The sequence below is a fragment of the Syngnathus typhle genome, linkage group LG14 (assembly GCF_033458585.1).
Source record: "Syngnathus typhle isolate RoL2023-S1 ecotype Sweden linkage group LG14, RoL_Styp_1.0, whole genome shotgun sequence".
NCBI classification, from domain to species: domain Eukaryota; kingdom Metazoa; phylum Chordata; class Actinopteri; order Syngnathiformes; family Syngnathidae; genus Syngnathus; species Syngnathus typhle.
In genome coordinates, this window is record NC_083751.1 from 10704979 (window position 1) to 10728036 (window position 23058).

The 23058-nt window shown below is 47.5% G+C and overlaps 3 protein-coding genes across 5 annotated transcripts; 1 reads left to right on the forward strand and 2 right to left on the reverse strand.

Annotated features, from left to right (window-relative positions):
* Window positions 1-5788: 5788 nt before the first annotated feature.
* On the reverse strand, window positions 5789-8940 carry sirt5 (sirtuin 5). Of its 2 annotated transcripts, none has more exons than XM_061298206.1 (9): window positions 8802-8940; window positions 8034-8143; window positions 7810-7943; window positions 7241-7466; window positions 6856-6943; window positions 6727-6780; window positions 6538-6661; window positions 6323-6438; window positions 5789-6254 (listed from the first exon to the last, which is right to left on the reverse strand). In XM_061298206.1, exons 2-9 carry the CDS (start codon window positions 8128-8130, stop codon window positions 6182-6184), a joined length of 912 nt encoding a protein of 303 aa, XP_061154190.1. In that variant the 5' UTR covers window positions 8131-8143; window positions 8802-8940; the 3' UTR covers window positions 5789-6181. The 2 variants fall into 2 exon arrangements, with proteins under 2 accessions (XP_061154190.1, XP_061154189.1); XM_061298205.1 differs by having other exon boundaries at window positions 8745-8883.
* Window positions 8941-9584: 644 nt separating this feature from the next.
* On the forward strand, window positions 9585-19453 carry LOC133166932 (phosphatase and actin regulator 1-like). The gene is made up of 13 exons (XM_061297340.1): window positions 9585-9728; window positions 15692-15856; window positions 15919-15999; window positions 16100-16228; window positions 16321-16524; window positions 16593-16860; window positions 17011-17210; window positions 17305-17461; window positions 17624-17679; window positions 17762-17823; window positions 18251-18391; window positions 18471-18547; window positions 18632-19453. The coding sequence occupies exons 1-13, from the start codon at window positions 9614-9616 to the stop codon at window positions 18645-18647; spliced, it is 1671 nt and encodes a 556-aa protein (XP_061153324.1). The 5' UTR covers window positions 9585-9613; the 3' UTR covers window positions 18648-19453.
* Window positions 19454-19528: 75 nt separating this feature from the next.
* Window positions 19529-21636, reverse strand: tbc1d7 (TBC1 domain family, member 7). Of its 2 annotated transcripts, none has more exons than XM_061297342.1 (7): window positions 21287-21636; window positions 20999-21079; window positions 20723-20913; window positions 20479-20616; window positions 20249-20394; window positions 19950-20079; window positions 19529-19868 (listed from the first exon to the last, which is right to left on the reverse strand). In XM_061297342.1, the coding sequence occupies exons 1-7, from the start codon at window positions 21396-21398 to the stop codon at window positions 19782-19784; spliced, it is 885 nt and encodes a 294-aa protein (XP_061153326.1). In that variant the 5' UTR covers window positions 21399-21636; the 3' UTR covers window positions 19529-19781. The 2 variants fall into 2 exon arrangements, with proteins under 2 accessions (XP_061153326.1, XP_061153325.1); XM_061297341.1 differs by having other exon boundaries at window positions 19950-20097.
* Between the last annotated feature and the right edge of the window lie 1422 nt (window positions 21637-23058).

Below are 23058 nucleotides of genomic sequence, written 5' to 3' on the forward strand. Positions count from 1 at the left end.
CACGTGCAGTAGAAGTTGGGAAAGGGCATGTTTACCACTTCGTTACATCACCTTTCCTTTCAATAACACTCAATAAACGTTTTGGAAGAGAGGACACTTATTCTCTTAGCTTCTCATGTGGAATTCTTTGCCAGTCTTGCTTGATGAACCACTTCAGTTGTTCAACAGTTTGGGGTCTTCCCTGTCGTATTTTACGCTTCATAATGCGCCACACATTTTCAATGGGAGACAGGTCTGGACTGCAAGCGGGCCAGGACAGAAGCTGGACTCTTTTACTTCAAAGCCACGCTGTTGTAACACGTGCAGAATGTGGCTTGGCATTATCTTGCTGAAATAAGCAGCGGCGTCCATGAAAAAGACCTTGCTTGGATGGCAGCATATGTTGCTCCAAAATCTATATGTACTTTTCAGCATTTATGCCATGGGAACTAATGCACACCCATACCATCACAGATTCTGGCTTTTGAACTTTGCGTTGCGTTGATAACAGTCCGGATGGTCCGCTTCCTCTTTGGTCCGGAGGACACAACGTCCAGTGTTTCCGAAAACAATTTGAAAAGTGGACTAATCAGACCACAAAACACTTTTCCAATGTGCATCAGTCCATTTTACATGAGTTCGGGCCCAGAGAACCCGGCGGCGTTTCTGGATGTTGTTCATAAACGGCTTTTGCTTTGCATGGTAGAGTTTTAACCCGCACTTACTGATGTAGTGACGAACTGTATTTACAGACAGTGGTTTTCTGAAGTTTTCCTGAGCCCATTTGGTGATATCCTTTACACACGTCATTTTTTAAGGCAGTGCCGTCTGAGGGATCGAAGGTCACGGTCATTCAGTCGTGGTTTCTGGCCGTGGCGCTTACGTGCAGTGATTTCACCAGATTCTCTGAACCTTTTGATGATATTATGGACCGTAGATGTTGAAATCCCTAAATCCCTTGCAGTTCTGCTTTGAGAAATGTTGTTCTTAAACTGTTCAACTATTTTCTCACACAGTTGTGGACAAAGTGGTGAACCTCACGTCATCCTTGCTTGTGAAAGACTGAGCATGTTTGGGGAGGCTCCTTTTATACCCACTCATGGTACCCAAATAGCCTGATCACATGTGGGATGTTCCAAATAGGAGTTTGATGAGCTTTTCTCAGCTTTCTCTGTATTTTTTGCTACCTTTCCCAACTTCTACTGGACGTGTTGTAGCCATGAAATTCTAAGTTGATTATTATTTGGCAAAAAACAATTAAGTTGATCAGTTTGAACATTAAACGTGTTGTCTTTGTAGTCTATTCAATTGAATATGGGTTGAGAAGGATTTTCAAATCCTTCTACTTAGTTTTTATTTACATTTTACACAATTTCCCAACTTCAACCGAATCCGGTTTGTACAAGACAGCTAACGAGAGGCAGATGAGGGTGATCACACTGATCATGGGCACACAGAAGGGGAGAGAGGAGCACACAGACAGAAATTATGACAAAATGCACACACAATGGACTGATCGGGGGGGACGAGTCGTGTCAGTCATGGTTTGGTCTCCCATGGCTGCTTCTGGAATGGGCTCACTTTGTCGAGGAATCCTGAAGTCTACAAAACCGTTTTGTCAACGGACAAATGTATCCAAACTAACCATAAGTTCATCATGCAACGAGACGATGATCCAAAACAAAACACACCACCGACCCAACAAAGGACTTCATCAAAGGGAAAAGTGGAAGCTCTCAGACTGGCCAAGTCTAAGACAAAGTCCAACCAACGGCTGAAGGGAGAAATCCCCAGAAAGCGACAAGGAGTGAAAGAGGCAGCAGTAAAATCAAACGGGCACATCAAATATCGAGCAGCCGCTCGGTAAAACCCTGGACACAAAGTGTGACGAAAGCTGGGGACATCATCACAAATACTCATTATCACCAAGAGCGCCGCGTGTGCTCTCTGACAGATGACGGCTCCTCAAAGCAAATATTGAAGCGGCGGCACCCGCTGTTTGCAGATCAGAGCTCTCATCTGGCAGAGAAGGCGCTCGAGATGTGACTGCTGCGCAAAACCACACAGCCGCTGTAACAATGACAACTAACCTTGTATAGATTGTTGGCGAGACACAAAATGGGCGTACCATCATTGGAAAATGAACGATGCAATCATCGGGTTTGGTTGTTTTCAACTGGAACTGGGCCTCAAGCCCGCTGCGATCAGCTCCGGCATGTCCGTGACCCAAATAAGGTTAAGCGGTATGGAAAATAGAGGAAGAAGACTTTGCTTGCCCAAACTGGATTGTACACAGAAACAGATGTGAATGCTGATCTACTAAGCGGGCCTGCCTGGGAGTGTGTTGGGCATTCTGCCAACACATTGGTGAAGGGAAGAGGTTGAAAAAGGAGATCATGCTGCGGAAGAAAAGCGTGGAAATGATGAACTGCAGTTTTGCATTGTTAGCTTCTGGTAAACATGCACTTCTATCATGTCAGGTCCCAACAACACTGGCCAGTGCTTCAACTGACACAAGCCAAATGTGGCCCTCCAAAGGGCTAGCAAAGTAGCACTTCTCCTGAAACACACACACACGCACGTGCACGCACGCACAATAACCGACTGGTAGCGCAGCTGTTGCCCTCACGTCTGATTATGCTATTGACACTTGGCAGGAAGCACAAGTGGAAGCGTGCCTGCAGGTCTGAATGTAAAATCCACAGAGGAGGCGATCCGATGATGTAACTCGTTTACAACGCGGGCGCTTTTCTGCGTGAATCCACACAGTCAGTCCCTTTTTGCGCAAGCCGCTATCATGCCTCGGTTGCGTCCACGTGCTGATGATGAGCACGAGGAGCAAAAGGTTAGCTGCTCCCTTATCATACGACCAAATGGTATCAAAACACAAACTTTCACAAAGTCGACACAAGTCGCTGCTTGCTAGCAGCTAACCACATGTAAGCCTGACGGGCAGAGAGCTTAAAATGTCAACAGTTGGCCGTCTTTACTTTTGGCAGAGGGAGGAGCAATGTTGTCCATCCATCCATCCATCCATCCATCCATCCATCCATCCATCCATCCATCCATCCATCCATCCATCCATCCATCCATCCATCCATCCGTTTTGTAGGACTGAACCAAGATCGGTAGCTTTAGCAAGGAAGCCCAGCCTCCCCTTTCCCGAGCTACTTCATCCAGGCCCTCTGGGGCTGGCCAAAGAATGTCCTCTCCGGGGCTTCCTTGTGGTGTCACCTGCCCGGTCCACCTGAAATGTCCTTTTTGAGCGGGGTGTGGGGTGATGACACACTAAGTTTTTTACATTCTTTTGATCTGTAATTTAATAATAATAATAATAATAATAATAATAATAATACATGGCGGCTCGGTGAAGCACTGGGTAGCACATCCGCCTCACAGTTAGGAGGGTGCGGGTTCGATTCCACCTCCGGCCCTCCCTCTGTGGAGTTTGCATGTTCTCCCCGGGCCCGCGTGGGTTTTCTCCGGGCACTCCGGTTTCCTCCCACATGCCAAAAACATGCTAGGTAGACCAAATTGTCCCTAGGTATGAGTGTGAGTGCAAATGGTTGTTTGTCTCTGTGTGCCCTGCGATTGGCTGGTCGGTTCAGGGTGTCCCCCGCCTACTGCCCAATGACGGCTGGGATAGGCTCCAGCGCGCCCGCGACCCCCGTGGGGACTAAGCGGTTTAGAGAATGGATGGATGGATAATAATAAATTATATTTATAATGCACTTTACATTCGGAGGAATGTCAAAGTGCTATATGGCAAGTAAAAACAAGAAAACAAAACAAGGATAGACAAGTATAAAATAACTGGACGACAACCAGGATATGAGAACAGGAATTACGGAAATGCTAGAGTAAAGAGGTGAGTTTTAAATCCGGTTTTGAAAGAGTCAGTGGATTGGGGTGCTCTTAGGTGGTCGGGGAGGGAGTTCCACAGTGTGGGGGCTGCATGGCAGAAGGCCCGGTCGCCAATGGTGCACAACTTGGTTTTCGGGACGTGGAGAAGGTGTGAATTGGATGAGCGGAGGCTTCGGGTGGCAGGTTTTGGGGCAAGGAGTTCTTTGAGGTATGGGGGAGCATGTCCGAGGATACACTGGTGAGTGAGGAGGGCGATCTTATAATCAGTTCGGAATTTGATGGGGAGCCAGTGCAGAGAACAAAGGATGCACTTTTCATCTCTCTCTCTGGGAGAGACAGGAGACTGTTGTGTCTGGGTTCATCACGTGGACTACTTACTTCCACACAGAGTAATCTAAAAGATCCACAACAATTGAGCCAACACATCGCAAGGAAAAAGTCATTTGCGTGTGGTGACTCATCTTTGACTGCAATTTTTAACACACAATTTCTAACAATGCAGCAAATGTGTTTAATGCATCTCAAATAGCAAGTCTACTTTTCCTTTGGTCTTTGCCAACTGTAATATTTTGTGCACAGACCAAAAAAAAAAAAAAAAGAGCCTGAAGACATTTGACAGCGCCTGTCACTTCACAAGCCATCCGGCGAGTTAACGTTCAGAAACATGTTTGAAGCATGCAGTTGACCAACAGAGATTTCTTGTTTGCAATTTTTCAACTAACATTCCAAGAGAAACAAGCGGTGAGGGCATTGAATCTAAAAAGGGGGCTCCAAATGTAAACAGTAGCACGCAGAGAAGCTTCGCGGGGCTAAAAATAGAGCCATGGAGAATGAGAGGGAGCAGGCAAGAGAGATGTCGAAAGAGAAAGCTTTGCTTACGGTCAGGGATTAGTGCTTCCCTGGAGGATTTTCACTCCAAAAACCTAATCTGGGGTGATTGGGAAGAGCACCAGCTTCAGTCATCTTAATTCTGTTAAACCCTGCCCGGCCCAGCATGCATGGGCGTGCATGTGCGTGGGTGGGTGTGTCTTTAGGCCCCCATTAAGCGTAGAGATTCCGCTTTGGCTGCTCATAATTGAAAGATACTTATTCAAATGTATACACACACTCACATACATAACACCACGTGCCCAATTACCAGCTACGGGGAATATTAAAAGTCTACACACCCCTGTTCAAATGCCAGAGTTTTGTGATACGAAGAAGAATGATAAATCAATTAAAATGCCTTTTCCACCATTAGTGTAACTTATTAGCCATACAGGGGAAGGAAAGGTGTTGACATCTCGCCACGTCTCGCGTCTTTCAGTGGGCAGGCTAATGTTGACTGGGAAATACATTTGATAAAAGAGTGAATGTGAAAGATCCTCTTTGTGTCGTACAAAATGTGACGTGTGTATTTGATGAATGATGGCGAAGGCACACGGTCAGTGGCGCCCACCGGAGCAGGATGGGAGTCACAGGCATTTTCTAGCACGTGCTCGCAACTTACATTGCATCTGGACCGGCTGCGCTTTTCCGCTCTGCTTTTGACAGCCCGAGCAATCTGGCCAATACAACTGAGATTGGCATGAAATTGTGGCTGAGCAGGCGAGAAATTGGCGCTGTTATTTTTGGAGCGGAGTCACGAGGGAGCGTCTGACCATCATCCGCTCTCTAATAAGCAAGTGATGACGGTGAAGCGCCTCAAATAATACAGACGGCATTGAAAGTGAAGCCCTGATGCGAGAGGTAGAGCCCAGAAAGAGCAAAGATAAGAACTCAGGGGAGAAATCATAGCTGCCTGATGCTAATAAACTGTAAACAGAATGATGATGAAAGTTGGGGGGGGGGGGCAGATTGGCAAATGTCACGCACCATCTTATCTTCCACAAAAGCAGATCAAATCAAATAATACTGCGACATAACAACGAGAGAGTGCCACACACAAAAGGAGGAAAATGTCTGAATGACAAGAAAATGTTTTTTAATGAGTACTTTGACTGACATTTTCATCATGTAACAATTCATGTAATGAAGCACTGACAGTTTTCTTTGGCGTCTAAGCTGTACCACAGTAGAAAACTTGCCCTTGTGTTTAGTGGAGCGTTTGGCATAGCAGCGGGTTAACACTGCCCCCTGCTGCCACACACCAAATACACAAGACTGGCGCGAGTTGTTTTTCCGATGACCTAATATTTTGCACTTCTCAGGCGACTAAATGAAGGAACTTGCATTTGACAGTTTTCAAGTCTGCTGCACGCTGGCTTCAAATTTTACTACTAAGGAACAAATAATGACTTACGCCCGACGCCGTTTTTTTCTAATCATCATCCTACAATCAAGCAGTTGATAGTTTTCATTGATTTTCAGATGGGTGGGCACTCAAAGCAGGGGGTAAAGTCGTCCCACAAGGCCCATGAAAATGAAACCTAAAAAGTGAAACGATACAATGTTGTCAATGGCTGTGTGAAGCAGTAAAAAGAAGAATGCAACTTACTTGAAACGCATGGTGGCCGGTGTGTCTTCCATGTTGAACTCGGCCACGGGCACGCCTCTAGCGGCCACCTGAGGAGCAAACATGGCTGCCGGATATACCACAGAAGAAGTGCCAACCTGTGTGTGTGGGGGGGAGCATTGTGTCCCACAGAATGTAAACGTTACCAAAATAGTTCCAAATTGGACAGCAAGAACTCAAAACTTGATGACACTCACCACCAAGCAGAGGTCACAGATATCCAGCACTTTTTCCGCTCGACTTAAGGTATCCGAATCAAGAGCCTCTCCAAACCAAACGACGGCTGGCCTCAGAAGGCCGGAACAGCCGGCTTGTTCGCACCTGGAACACACACACATGCATGTACGCATTCACGCAGAGAGCAGATGACCATGCGAGCTTCTTACCTGGGTAGGTCCTGGACAGGGATCTGAGCATCATGTGTTCCTGGCTCCGGAGCTCTGAGGAAGCAATTTGATACGAGGTATGAAGCACCTCAACGTGGCCAAACCAAAGGTGCCATGCACATCACTTACCCTTTTCCCTCCAGAGCGGCACAAACGGGGCTCTTGTAATTGGCCGCTTCATGGCCGCAACTCATGCAACGCGTTTTAAACAGACTTCCTGGAGAGGGAAAGAGACTGAGCAAAACAGGATGTTGTTTTATTACAGGTTTATTACAGGTACAACCCTCACAGGAGCGGAACCCTACGAGTGAAATTCCACTACGAGTCTGACGGGAAAGCATTGAAAAGCAGAGAGGTTCTTATTTGACTTCAGATCAATCTCTGGAATGGGGCAAACATTTAGATTCTTTAGCTTGTCTTTCCGCAACTATACAAACTGACAGACTACCATTTCCATATTTAGTCTTGGAAGCCAAAAATCCAAATCAATTGCCAAGCTACAGACAGTCATTACCGTGAATTTCCAGGATGTTTTTGGATCCAGCACGGCAGTGAAGTTCATCAATGTTCTGAGTGATGACAGTGACTCGGCGGCCCTGGCCGGCCAGACGTTCCTCGCACTGCGCAATGGCCAGGTGAGCAGGATTCGGGGTTTTGCTAAGCATGACTTCGCGACGGTAGTGGTAAAACTCCCAAACACGGGACGGGTTTCTGGAGAAGGCCTCGGGAGTGGCGAGATCCTGAAGGGGCACACACGGTAGCAACGTTCAAACACAACACGGCCTCTCGATCAAAGTCGATGGTGGATAGATCCATTGCGAGCGCTTAACCCCATCGCAATCTCAATTCTAACCGTTCGAGTGTACAATGATTTTAGTTTTTTTTCTTTATTGTTTCTTTGCTTTGCGTAAGTCTTTGCCACTATATGTAGCACGAGAAAAAAAGCAAACACATATAAGGTAAGAAAAAAAAGCGTCCCCATTTCAGATATTTAAGTCACCTTGGTGACAATTTTTAACATGTCAAATGATGACGTGCAGCAGAATGCCAGTTAGTATTTGAAGAAAAGGTGCAGAAGCATACCTGAGCTTGCCACTTTCTCCAGTAGCCCCCGGCCCCTCTGAAGGTGGGGACTCCACTCTCTGCACTCACACCTGCTCCGGTGAGGATGGCTATATTGGAGGCCTTGGAAAAGAGCTCCCTAAATGCGGCCAGGTCTGTGCAAGAAAATGCATTCCCAACATTGACAGTGATGACAGTCTGTTCTCGATAGGAAAACAAAAAGAGTATGTGACCGGTGCTCTTACCCGAACTGGGTCTGGTCATGCTTGGGCTGTCCCAACATTTCCTCAGTTGAGCAAAAAGTTTGATAGGGCTTCTGGAGGTCAGCTGCCGTACAATCATCAGGTTTGGATGACTAGGGATGAAGTTCATTGTTATCTTAATGGCAACGTTTTTAATGCTTTTTGCATCATTGTATCTCAGGGTCACAATAACTGGTCGTATATAAAGTGTACCTGCTATTGCGCTCACCAGTAAATTCATTAAGTTATGGACGTATGATCTTGCTTGAGACTCAACATAAATTTTTGTGTGACATGACAGAACAGTAATTGCTTTATGATTGAGACATTCAGACATATCCATTTAGTTTATAACCTCAATGTGCATTCCACGTCACCACCAAATGCAACACCAAATCATATTAGTATTCTTAATGAATGTCACTCCGATACTATCAGTTAAATAGGTGTCAGTTCAAGTGTTATAAGCTAAACTGTCATGAAAATGTAATAACACTAACGTTTGACGTCTTCGCAGGTTGGAGTTTATAAAACACTTTTCCAAACCTCGTACATGTTAATGCAGGTTGGGGAACAATTAAAGTATAGGCTACTACGCGTAGCTAAGCGAGTAGCTTGTTTACGGTTAAGAAGAAAACAAACCCCGTTTCTCGCACAAGCTGTACTTATATAGCGACATTTGCAGACTGTAACTGTAACGAAGTGTATGCACACCTTTAAGAATACATTTCCAAGTTCGTTCATATGCCCGACTTGAAAGTTTGCCACTACCTGTCAAAATGTGACAACGGAAACTGGACACTTCTGCTCAGTCTGCCACTACCTGTCGAACTGTGGGAACGGAAACGGGACACTTCCGCTTCCGGATGTCCGTCTGTTCCGCCCCTATCCCATTATTTAGGATTACGAGTTGAAATTTCCAGCTACTGTCAATATTAAACATAATACAAAGGAGAGTAAATAAAACACATTGTCCAAATAACGCTACAAGCGGATATAATCACGAATGAGGATAACGGAAAACGAGACCAACAGAGGACGCACTCGTACCACTTACTGCGCATCATATTGGGGTGCATGTGGACAGTTTAATTAATTGGTTAAACCACATCATTAGATAAAAATAGTGCAAATTCAGAATAAACAAATATCGGTACAATTTTTGTACAATGGACACGCGCCAATAAACGACTGGATAATTGATTTTGCTTTTATTTCGATTAATATTTGGTGTCATTAGTGTTTGATGTTGGTTTTCCTTTTTAGGTGGTGATGGAGTGAAATTTTGAGAACCTAACCCGCTCTATCTGACGACGGCCACGTTATTGTCTGTAACCCAATGTCGTCTGATTTGATGATACAGCAGACCTCCTAACAAACACCTTAATGAACAGATAATTTTGACTTTCCATTGAATATGAGCGTGTGACGTGTCGGAGATACCCCTCCCAACCCCATCCTTACAATAGCCCACCCACTCCCGCACTGTGTCGGGCTGAGCGCTCGCGAGTGGCTGCGGCGGCGCCGAGTCTCGTCACGCCGGTCGTCTGTGGACGCTGGCCGGCTGGCAGGCCCGGGTGGACATGGCGGCGGCGGCGGCCCCGGAGCAAGAGGACCGCAGGCCGATCCGGAGGGTTCGTTCCAAGAGTGACACGCCTTACATCAACGAAGCGAGGATCTCTTTGCACCTGGAGACAGGTAGGGGAACCGGGAATCGACAACGATGAGCGCCGCATATCATATTCTATTACACCTGCAGCCTCTCGGGGCCAACGCATGGTCAAAGGCGTCCCCATCGGTGCTTCGTTATAGTGACCGCCCCCGAGACATCGGCATGACTACGAGGTTTTATGATGCAGCTTGGCGGTACCCGTGATGCGCAGCTGCACGTTGGAGGATAATAACCTCACGGTGACTCACACATGGGAAAATTCGCCAGATACGATGGCTTTATTTTAAATGGATGATTCGTGGAGAGCTCAGCCTGGTTCGGTAATCATGTCAAATTTAAAAAAGGACCCTAACCCATGCAAACTCGAAAGTGACCCTCCGTTGACTTGAAACGCTATCATGGCATTACGAGACGTGTAGCCATAGCAAATGGTACTGGTTTGATGCTGCGCTTGTCACAGTGACAGTTTTCTTTGTTGCCATGGTCACGATGAACAGCTAAAACATTGCTTTCAAAATGCATACGGGAAGAGAGCTCTTTCTCCCATTCGGCAAAAGCACACTCATCATCCTCATCTTAATCGTGCTGGTTGAAGAGCTTGCAAAGCTGTACAGTGGTCCTGAAACTGAATAGCGAAGCGTCTACTAGGGATCGGCGTTCGGTCACCATCACCCACATAATGACACCCCCCTCCCCCTTCACCCCCTACTTGCGCCACTACTGTATCCGAGTTGCACTGGACCCTCCCCCAGAAAAGAAGAAGAAAATGACAAATGCCAGTCACACGGTGCATTGACGACACGTGCCATTTTTTCTCCTTAGTCTATGTCAGAGGTTTATATCTACCGCAGCCTACTGTTGTTTTTACAATATAGTACTAAAAAGGAGAACTGTGCGGAGATGATTGTTAGGGATGTCAGGTTGTGTTGTGTGACGTCATGAGGGGAGGCGCGGCAGTTCAATACAGAAAGTGACTGAAACAACAGCTGTCGTCTTGGGTCTGATTCATATCAATACATATATCACGCACAAACATGGTGTCAGAAGTGGCTGGACGGCGCTGTGCTTCGCTGCGGGGCCAGTGAAAGACGGTGAGGAGAGACAGACGGACAGAAGGCAAAGACGAGCGAAACGGCGGTTAGCGGCCTGCTAGGCTAACGACACCACCCGCCATGGCAACGAATATACCACCGCCGGAGGAGATGAAGATGAGCGGCGACCTGGCGAGCAATTGGGACAATTTCAGAGGGGAATTTGAAGACTATCTACTGGCAACGGGATTATCAGAGAAAGAGCAACCAGTGCAAGCAGCAACCCTACGGAGAGTAATGGGTAATGAATGTCGTCACATTTACAAGCATAACTTGGGTCTCACGGTGGACCAAGGGAAGGATGTTAAAGTTATTCTTGATGCTTTAGAGGAGTACTTCAAACCAGCTAGAAACGTCATATTTGAGAGATTTGTTTTTGGAACCTGCAAGCAAGATGAAGGGGAGCCCATTGATGTGTTTGTGACGAAACTGAGGGAGAAAGCTGCTTCGTGCGAGTATGGACAACTCAAAGAGGACTTGATCAGAGACAGACCGGTGCTGGGTGTGATTGATGAAAGTGTGCGCCGCCGGCTGCTCAGACAAAAAGGTCTCACACTGGCATCGGCCATAGACATATGCAGAACGGCGGAGATGACAGACACGAGGATACAAGCAATCACGCAGGACAGGCCTCCGGAGACAGTGCACAAAATGGATGGCCCGCGGCCACGTCCCCCGCCCAGGCAGGAGCGTCCGGACGGAATCCGGAATCAGGCACCTAACACATGTGACAGCGCTATGTGCAGATTCTGCGGCATCACGCACAGGCGTGGGCGTGATTTTTGCCCAGCCTTTGGAAAGAACTGTAGGAGCTGTGGGACCGCAAATCATTTTGCCAAGGTTTGCATGAAGAGGGGCCAAGCCACAAGACAGCTTCACGCGGCAGACGGTGAAGTTCCCGAGGACATGGACAGGTCTGACATGGGAGCACACATTTACACAATGGAGAGCATAGGGGCAGTTCAGGGGCGAGGGAAGAAATGGTTTGTCAACTTGAAAATGCATGGTGGGTTTCAGAGGTGCCAGATAGATTCGGGGGCCACATGTGATGTCATGAGCATAAAAGACATGAGAAGACTTGACCCTGGGGCAAAGCTACTACCTAGCCAGACCAGGCTAGTATTGTATTCAGGCCAATCCATGCAATCCGCGGGCATATTCCACACAAAGTGCGTAGTGAGGGGTAGGGTACACAGACTGCGGTTCGAAATAGTGAGAAGTGGGCAGAGACCTCTGTTGTCAGGCGAAACGAGTGTGCGGCTAGGATTGGTGCACTTCACCATCCCAGAAGAACTTCTTATGGTGAGACACAGCAGCTCAGGGCCATTGACCAGACAGCAGCTTGTACTGACGTACGCAGATGTTTTCAACGATCCAGTTGAGTCACTCCCAGGGGATGTTCATTTTGTGCTAGATAGTAATGTACCCCCGGTGCAGGCTTCCCCACGCAACGTCCCGGTGGCCTTCAGGGAGGCAGTCAAGGCCCAGTTAGATAGGTATGAGGCTGATGGCCACCTGACGTCAGTGTCTGAGCCTACTGAGTGGATTAGCAACATGGTGATTGTCAGGCAGGCAGAAAAGTTGAGAATTTGCATAGATCCCAAGTCATTAAATCAGGCTCTAAAGAGGTCCCACTACATTATGCCGACGCTTGAAGATGTGTTGCACAAGCTGCCCAGGGCCCGCATCTTTACACTAGTAGATGCAAGAGATGCCTTCCTACAGTGCAGGTTAGACGAGGAGAGCAGTTATACCACCACGTTCTGGACGCCGTGGGGCAGGAAGCGGTGGTTAAAGCTGCCGTTTGGAGTGTCTGTGGCCCCTGAGATTTACCAGCGGAAGCAGCATGAGCTACTGGCAGGGTTAGATGGGGTGGAACCTATAGCGGACGACATTTTGATTGTGGGGTGTGGGGGGACAGATGAGATAGCCACACGGGACCATGATGCAAAGCTGTTAGCGCTCATGCAAAGATGCAGGGAGGTAAAGCTGAGACTGAGTTTAAAGAAACTAGTGTTCAGGGTCAGAGAGGTCAACTTTCACGGACACATCCTATCAGCGGAGGGCCTTAGAGCAGACCCGGAGAAAATCAGAGCGGTCCGGGACATGCCACACCCCGTGGACGCCAAGGCCGTGCAGCGATTCATTGGGTTTGTGACCTACCTCGCAAGGTTCATGCCACGCCTGTCTGAGGTGTGTGAGCCACTACGGAGATTGTTGGACAAAGATGTCCCATGGCATTGGCTGCCAAAACACGACGCAGCGGTCGAGGAGATTAAGCGACTCGTCACGTCGGCCCCGATCCTGCGATACTACGATGTGACCAAGCCAGTCACCATACAGAGTGACGCGAGTCAGAAGGGACTTGGCTGTTGCCTGCTGCAGGAGAATCAGCCGGTAAGCTTTGCTTCGCGGGCACTTACTCAGACGGAGCAGAACTATGCACAAATCGAAAAGGAATGTCTGAGCATAGTGTTCGCGTGTCAGCGATTTCATTACTATTTGTATGGGCGGGGGGAGATCACAGCTGAAACCGACCACAAGCCACTCATCTCCATTTTCACCAAGCCACTCCTCTCAGCGCCCAAACGACTCCAGAGCATGCTGCTCACACTACAGGGATACAATCTGAAGGTGGTGTACAAGCCAGGGCCCGACATGCACCTCAGTGACACCTTGAGTAGGGCCACGGCTTCGCCGCAGGGGCCTGGCTCGAGATATTCGAAACAGACTGTTTGCTGCATGCAGGAAGCACAAGTGGACGCTGAACAGATAAATCAGGCTGAGCATCTGAACGTCACCAGCCAACGGCTGAGGCAGATAAAATTGCACACAGTGAGTGATGGGAGTCTTCAGCTGTTGCAGGAGGTGGTGCTCCGTGGTTGGCCAGATCGCCGGGAGGACACTCCACTGGCAATCAGAGAGTACTGGTCCATCAGGGACGAGATCAGCGCACAGGATGGAGTGCTTTTCAAGAGTCAGCGAGTTATAGTGCCCAAATCATTGCGTGCTGAAATGTTGAAACGCATCCATGCCAGCCATGTGGGAGGAGATGCCTGTTACAGACAGGCCAGAGACACGCTATACTGGCCCAACATGCACGGTGAGATCGTGGACTATGTGAGCCAGTGCTCAGCCTGCAACGAATACGCACACGGACAGCAGCGGGAGACGATGATGTCCCATGCACTCCCTACTCGACCATGGCAGATCCTCAGCATGGATCTGTTCACGCAGGCTGGCAAAGACTTTCTGATCATGGTTGATCATTATTCGGATTTCTGGGAAGTAGAGTTGCTCCCAGATCTTTCGGCTGAGACCACGGTGCTGAGGTGCAAGGCCCAGTTTGCACGGCACGGTCAGCCTGATCGCGTAATTACGGACTGTGGTGCCCAGTTCGACTGCGAGGCGTTCAGGAGGTTTGCGAGAGACTGGGACTTTGACCATGTCAAATCCTCTCCCAGGTACCCAAGGTCGAATGGGAAGGCTGAGTCAGCCGTGAAGATTGTCAAGAGCCTGTGCAGGAGGGCGGCAAGGGCGGGGACCGACCCTTGGCTGGCCATCTTGCAGTGGAGGAACACGCCTACGGAAGGCATGCTGAGCAGCCCCGCGCAGAGGTTGATGTCTCGCAGACTGAGGACGCCACTCCCGGTTGCCGACACACTTTTGGAGCCGAGTGTGGTGGGGGGGGTCCCAGACCGGCTGCGAGTGAAACACCAGACAGCCAAACTCTGGTATGACAAATCGGCCAGAGATCTGCCCGAGTTGTGTATCGGACAGGACATAAGGATGAAGCCCCTGCCTGGGGACAGGACGGGCAGGTGGCGAAGAGGAGTATGCTTACGGCTGGTGGGCCCCAGGTCATACCTGGTGGACGTCGAGGGGACACTGTACCGCCGTAACAGGGTGGATCTGCGACCTGCGGAGAGCAGCGCCGCAATGCCGGGGCAGCACGGGGTGCAGCACATCAGCCCACCAGCTGACAAACCCGGGGATCCACCTGGCACCGCGATCGACACTACGGGCGACACTGACACAGTCGCCCAGGAGGTCGCACTGCAGGAGCAGAGTGACGTCCGCCAGCCTCAGAATGGATCGCCTCCACATACACCTGTGCCAGGGCGCAGGACGGCCAGTGGCAGGATTATAAGAGCGCCGAAGAGACTGGACTTGTGAGCTGTGTGGGTACTGAGGGGCCTCGCGGTCAATTGGGTTGTTGTTGAATGTGTAAACAAGAAAAAACGAAGAAACAAGAAAAAAAAAAAAAAAAAAACAAACAGAAAAGGGTTATATGTTGTACACTGCTCTTTGAAATGTGAGTTACATGTACACTGTTCTTTGACATGTGAGTTAGGAGGTGTTTAAGTGTTCGCTGATACGTAAAGTCAAGTGGGGGGAAATGTGGGAATTTATCTTCGATCTGCATGTATAGTTGCCATCTATGGAAGGTGAGATGTTAGGGATGTCAGGTTGTGTTGTGTGACGTCATGAGGGGAGGCGCGGCAGTTCAATACAGAAAGTGACTGAAACAACAGCTGTCGTCTTGGGTCTGATTCATATCAATACATATATCACGCACAAACAATGATCTTCAACCAGTGCTCCGGTAGACCGGTAGATTCCAGTCCTCAATCGTTTTCCTCACCAGTCAATACTAAACACAGTACCAGCACCTCCCAGTAGGTGATGCTTTAGTTGAGCTTGACGGAGGGGACGTATCAATTCAAATCCTCAGTTTTGTGTTTCAAACACGACTGTGGAAAGACTTGCACGCGTGCGGCTTCATCATGGTGTGTTTGCAACCACAGCTGCATGACACTGGTCGGATCGCTTGGCCTTGGTTACGCGTGTTTCTGCGAATGTCATTTTATTGTTGAAAACTTTTGATTTTGTTGCAGCCGAAGAAGTAGAAAGGCTAGCGGCAATGCGCTCTGATTCACTGGTTCCTGGCACGCACACGCCTCCCATCAGGCGGCGAAGTAAATTTGCCACCCTGGGGCGTCTCTTTAAACCCTGGAAATGGAGAAAGAAGAAGAGTGAAAAGTTCAAGCAGACCTCCGCTGGTGAGGATGAGAACACATTGCACTCTTCTAGACTGCATTTTAACCGCTACTTTACCTCTCAGTGTTGGAAAGGAAAATGTCCACAAGACAGAGCAGAGAGGAACTGATCAAGAAAGGCGTGCTGAAGGAAGTTTACGAGAAAGGTGATGGCACATCCAAACCTACAAGAATGTTCATGGCGTTGACTTGGCCGTCCCGCCGTTCCAAATCGTGACATTGCGCTCTTGTGCCGCGCTTGCGTAGTAGACAGTTCGTCATCATCGGTACCACAGGAGGAGGGGAAGATGCAAAATGGCCGCTCTCCCGTGCCGGGGCGCAATTTGCCACAATTTGAAGGTACCCAGCCAATGGAAGGAGCGGCTGGGACCGGAGGTAGGCAACATTGAAAAAACACCAAAAAGCAGCGAGCAAAGTCGAAGAAATTGGATTAGTGCCGTGTTTCCATTGCCTTTCTTTCTCCTCAGGTGTACTGGTGTTTGACATCCCCGTTGAGAGTACAAGTCAACCGGACCAAGCTCAAAAATGTAACCAGGCTCCCCCCGCAAAAAAACCTTCTGTGTACCCCACGGACGATATTGACTCAACATTGCACAGACCTCCTGCAATACACAAGCAAGGTCCAGCGCTACTACCAAAACCTTCCAGCAGGATCGCAAATCACACAACAGGTACATTCGCCTCTGTGACATTCTCGGTCGCGGTCTCCGAGCTCCTCCTTTCTTTGGTCAATTTCCAGATGGCACCCCGGTGAAGTTGCCGTGCATGGCAGTGAAGCTATCTCCTCCTCTAGCGCCCAAGAAGCTCATGATCTCCGTACCCGCGGGGTGCGTGGAAGCCTTCCCGCCTCTGCTCGCCTTCCAGAAGTGCTCCGCCCCTGCCAGCCACGCCCCCGTGGGCGGCCACTCACTGCAGTACGGAACACTGCCCGTCCCGCTTCACCCGCCGAGCCGAATCATCGAGGAGCTTAACAAGACCCTAGCCCTGACCATGCAGAGGTTTGAGAGGTGGGTGTCCAAACAGGTCATTCTTTGGTTTTGCAAAATTACATTGTTATCCCCAAATGTTTCATTTAATTTGTTTGTACTTCTGGGGACGCTCGTGTTGATCTCTTCAGCAAGCACTCCTGACCTTTGCCCCTTTCCCACCAAACACAGTTCTGTGATGCGCGGCATTCCCACGGTGATGATGGAATGCGACGACAAGGAGAATCTCCCCAATGAGGCGGACTACGAGGATCTGCCTGTGATGTATGGGGATGACGATGAAGACGAGGAGGAATTAGAGGAGGAAGATGAACAAGTGGATGAGGAGGAGGAGGAGGATGATGAGGAGGAGGATGAAGCATTGTTTACAAGTAGGTATAAAGACATGTAAAGACAGACATCAACAATGTGCAGCTGCACTCGCCCATGACGTACGTGTGCTGATGGATTTTCTCGCCACTGCAGGCACGCTGGCCCTGAAGGTGCTACGAAAGGACTCTTTAGCCATTAAAATCAGCAACCGTCCATCAAAGAGGGAGCTGGAGGAGAAGAACATTCTGCCGCTACAGTCCGACCAGGAGAGACTCGAGTCCCGACAGCAAACAGCGACCAAGCTGACACGGTGCAAATATGGCCACCACTCGTGTACTCCCCCACCCTCACTACAAAACATTTTGTTGGTCCAAACAAAATGACTAGTAGCGACCAGATGAACACAATTCCTTCCTTCTCGCATGACTCACAATGTCATGTCAATAAAACTAAAAGATTTTTTTTGTTCCAGACGATTGAGTCAGCGCCCAACTGCCGAGGAACTGGAACAGAGGAATATCCTGAAACGTACGTTACGTTGCATGCTAAAAATAGAACACGAAAGACAAAAGAGCACCTACGAGATCAGTCATCTTTTCTTCTTCTTTAGCTCGAAACGACCTGGAGGAGCAGGAGGAGAAGAGGGAGATCAAGAGACATTTATCCAAAAAAGTAAGTGAGCAGCTAACTCTCTGTGCAGATGATTTTTTTCGAGAGGAACATGGTTGCCATGGTGCTCTGGACTACCACCACACGCTATTCAGATGACAGCGCCTTCTTAGGACAACTTGACCTTTGGTTTGAGTCACTGTGAATGCTTTGTTCAGAAAGCAAATAAAACAAATTTGCTCTTCACCTTTGAAGGTGCCTGATTTTTAAAATGTGTTTTAATAGCATGACTGATTTAGTAGCGAGTAGCTGCATTCATGTCTGTTTTGGCAGTGTCTGGAAAGCACCAAGAAGCCAATTCAAAAGCAGAACGCACAGTTGATTTGGACAAAATGTGCAGCATCGCGCCTGACACAGCCAGCGACGATGGCAGCGTGTAATCTGCTAATTTGCGTTTGTGGCTCACACCGACTCTGCCTCCGCTTTCTAGCTCAGCCAGCGGCCCACGGTGGAGGAGCTAAGGGAAGCAAAGATCCTCATTCGCTTTAGCGACTACGTGGAAGTTGCCGAGGCTCAGGACTACGATAGGAGGGCAGACAAGCCCTGGACGCGACTGACGGCCGCTGACAAGGTTCCCGCAGAGCGACAGCAAGTCCAATTTGGAGTGGACCACATTTGATTCATCTGCTTGATTTGTGTGTGTCATTCAGGCTGCCATAAGGAAAGAGCTGAATGAGTTTAAAAGCACCGAGATGGATGTGCACGAGTCCAGTCGTCACTTCACCAGGCATGAAAACAACAACAACCTACAAACACTTTAGCCCCAAATTACTCTTGGAAATGTACGTAAACTATCACTTTTCTTCTGCAGGTTTCATCGGCCCTAAAGGAACGGTGATATTGCCGCATAGGCGGGCAGACGACACACTCGGCAACTTTCCTTGGAATGTCGTTCCAGGCTGATTTGGATTTCCATAAACATTTTGTATCAACAAACTGCACTTTTGTCAAGTCAAATTGGTGCCAATTCGGATTCATTGAAAGAAGACTGGACTTGAATGAGACTATTGGTGATTTGGAAATCCTAATTCAGATTCAGACTCATTTGAGCCTTTTCCATGTTTTACTGCTAAAGAGCAACATCTTTCTGTTCATCCACCAACGTCCTGTTTTTTTCAGGCCACGAGGTTCTTGCGGCCGGCAACAATTCTAATCTCCGTGTTCAACTTGCACTATGTTGAATTGTGACAGGGTACAATGATCGTGTTCCATAAATCAAGCAGAATGAAGGGACAGATTATGTGCAATGAGACTTAAGTAGACTATTGTGACTTTTAATAATATCATGGGGGGGGTTATGATATCATTTATGTCAGTGTTTGTTGGGACCATTTCCATTCTTCCAGGTGAGTTGAGTCTCACCCAATACTTGGTTCTTCAAAAATCAAATGTCTTCAAAACCAAATCAGCAGTGCAATAATCTCAAACAAATCTTGACTTGTTGAAGCGAGCACAACTTCCTAATTTGAACCAAACGACGCGAGTCCATTTGAACGCATTCCACAATTGCCGACGTGGACCCTCCAGTGAGCTTCTGGTTCAGAGCGCCTGCAGTCAGGTTGACAGCACTCTTGATTTCTCCATACTGCTCCGTGTTTGTGTGTGAGAGCATCTGCGTGATAGTGTGCGTGTGTTGCCAAGCTACTTGCTTGCGTGCACACAATCACACTACTTGGACATAAAAAAAAAAAAAGTGAAATTTCAAATGTTTTGGGGTAAAGCATGTATTATTTATTGTGAGTCTTTGATGATGTACGCAGTTTCTTAAACAAAGAAATATGAGTTTGCCTGCTTGGGTTTTTTTTCTCTTCCAAACATTCTCAGTTTCTCACCATGTTCATCGTGGCTGCTCATCTCCCTGTCCTTTCCGGTGATTGCTCATGAGATCGTGATGATCAGTATGCACGGTCCAGGTCGGAAATCTCTGGAGTGTGAAGACAACGAGCTGACTTGCCCACAATTCACATGGCGTGTATCGGGGTGCCACAATATTTGTGCCACAAATCGATAGCTTTCGTTACAATGGCGTCCGTGTTCTCTTGCGGTATCTGCAATGGTTAAACGCATGGTGAGGCGAGAGCGCTGTGAAATGTTGATCGCGGCGGCACGTCGCACAGTTGCGGACTCACATTGCACAAGAACTTGACAATGCCCTCCGGTCGGTTCATCCCCAGCAACATAATCTTGTAGCTGAGCAGAATCTCCAGGGCAACAAATACCAGGATCTTACAGGAGCCACTAATCACCTTGTCCCACACTCTTGAAAACACATCCAATCAATAGGACATATGGAAAGATATAAAAGTAAATCACAAACATTCCAAATGTATATTTCAAGAACAGAAACATCTACTTTTCGTTCCTTTGACAGCTTTTTGTGCAACACTGGACGGAAAAGAAAGAAGTGTGTTTAGGTTTGAGGACTCACCTCTGCAAGCTGGACTCGGGCAGGCAGCCCGCAAAACAGCGTTTGAACCAGAGGTTGTATGGAAGTTGTGCCAAAGCGCCACTGGTCTTTAAATGACTGAGGAGGCCTGACTCCTCCTGACTCAGGTAGTGCTCCAGGCTCTTTGGCTATACCAACAAAGGTGGCACAGAACCATGGCCGATTCAAAGCTAATCCACAGCCACACAAATGACACACGCTGTGACACTTACAAGATGTGGAACTGAGTCTCCAAACTTGGTGTGGAACTGACTGACAAAACTTTTAATGAGCCAATAGCAGTCAACGGGATCCTCAACTATCTCCTCCATGGCTTGACTGATGGACAGGAAGTCCTCATGCTCTTTATCCTGAAAACCAGATTAACAGCTGATTTATGGGAAAAAGAAAAAAACACACACCAATATATACACGGCAGTAGCTGTGAAAATTCCCTTGCAAAACGCGACATCATACCGGTGGTGAAATTTCAGAGCAGCGCGGAAGCATTTGGCTCTCCAGCTGGAACATACGCAAGTACACATGGGTGGAAGGTGAAGAAGACTTGATGAATCTCATCACTTCCAGAGCCTCCATGATGTCTTGGTACTGCTCCTTTCTATAGCTTCCGACCAAGGTATGAGAGTCGCTATGGGGCGGCAGGACGCCTGAAGAACATGGAGATAATACGTGATGCATCAAAAACATTGGACAACCAATTGCAATGCAAGTTACAGTCTAAATGTGTCTTACCTAACAGAACCTTCCACACATGGACCCTGTACATGGACGGGAGAGGAAAACGTTGACTGAAGGTACTCAGCTTCTCAAGATCTGTCAAAGAGGCACAGTCTCTGTAAACAAACCGGCTTGCATATAGATTCATGCAAGCCAGTTAGAAAATAAGAAGCTCATCTCTACATTTAATAGATTGTGACTGATGACCCAGTCTGATGAGTTGCATCATTGTGACCATAAAACTGTCTTTAAATCTTCTGAGTGACTCGGTGTTTAATCGTATGTGACAAAATTGACACTCACCCAGAGGGTTATCCTTCAGCAGTATTTCAAGAGACTTTTTCTCCTCCACTCCTCTAAAGCCAACTTTCTCATAATAAGCAGAGCGAAAGTTCCTCTGAGGGTCGTCAGCCATAATTTCACCTGGCAAAGCAGCCCACACACGAGAGCAAGCGTTTCACGAGGGCTTCGTCCTCTACGGTTAAAGCCTTCGTAGTTGTTGCACTATTGGCATGGCTGCAGAAATTATTTGCGTCACCGGACCTTAACTTCGAGTACCATTTATGACCAAATAAATAAAATCATAATGTAATGTATGTTAAACAACACGTTCGCGTTCTGTCACGTTCTTCTTCTTCTTCAGGGGGTTTTGTGTCGGTTGGCAAGAAAAATGTAGGTTCATTACCACCACCTAGCGGTATGGAGTGTGAACCTGCCCTAGTGCTAACAGTACAAACTAACTAAAAAACACACTATCATTCTAAAATCCTGCTGTCAGTATAATATTTTTGACGAAGACAAGAAACTTGGATCACATTTCCACGAAACTGGCCAAAACAATGAAGGTCTGTTTTGTTACATATACATTTTTAGCTACATAATTTTTAGGGCAGTGGTTCTTAACCCGGGTTTGATCGAACCCTAGTGGTTCGGCAGAGCCTCGACTGCGCAAGTCCAAACACACTTGATTTATTGTGTAAATTCGTGACGACGCATATGTGAACTGGTCTTGCAAAGGCAACAGCAGAAGTCACACTGATTTGCAGGTATGTAATTTGTTTTGAGTTCATGCGTTGTGTTGGTGATGTGCTTTGAACAAGGTGATGTTGATGCATGGATCATTTTGTGCACCAGTAATAAACACTGATGTCTTGAATTTAAAAAAAAAAAAAAAAAAAAAAAAAAACACTCAAGAGGGGTTCAGTGAATGCGCATATGAAACTGGTGGCAGGGACTGGGAGATTTTTTAGGCCAGGTGTCAGTTATGTAACCAGGCCACCCTGGCCTTGCCCACACGTGCATGTTCACACCCACACTTAAATGCATGGGCACAAGCAAAACGCATTTGTGCGCACACACATGCACACAATCATTCTTTGGGTTTTGTTGTGGGTGTGAAGAAATGGGGTCGAAATACAAAAACTCCTGCCTAGCTACAAAAACAGATATGCTCAAACCTCATTGAATAAAGTACATAAGCATAGTAGTATATTCACATATTAAATCAATAAAAGAAAAAATCTAAGCATATAATTATACCTACACACCAAATCAATAAAGACATAACTAGACATTTTTGATTGGCGGTAATGACAAAGGGTTTTATAACTTTATGATCGGATATGTATTTCTGTGCACTTTGAAATAACAAATGTTTTTTGATATATTGCCCCAATAGCTTAATGACCCTTAAGGTACTGTTTAATGATGGTTTTCTAAATCACGGACACTGCCAAAGTCGTCTAAAAATGTTCAGTACTTTCTTATTATAAGATTATATCTTATGTATTGATTAATGCTAGACGCCATCTTTGGATTACTACTGAACGTTCTGGACAGAGGGAAATGTTTTGCCTAACAATGAAAAGATATGTGTCAAAAGATAGTGTCAAAAGAACAAACAAACAAATTAAGATTAAAGATTAAAGTCCCAATGATCGTCACACACACACCTGGGTGTGGTGAAATTTGTCCTCTGCACTCATCCCCGTGTGATTTTAATCCATCCCCTGGGGGAGAGGGGAGCAGTGAGCAGCAGCGGTGCCGCGCTCAGGAATCAGTTGGTGATCTAACCC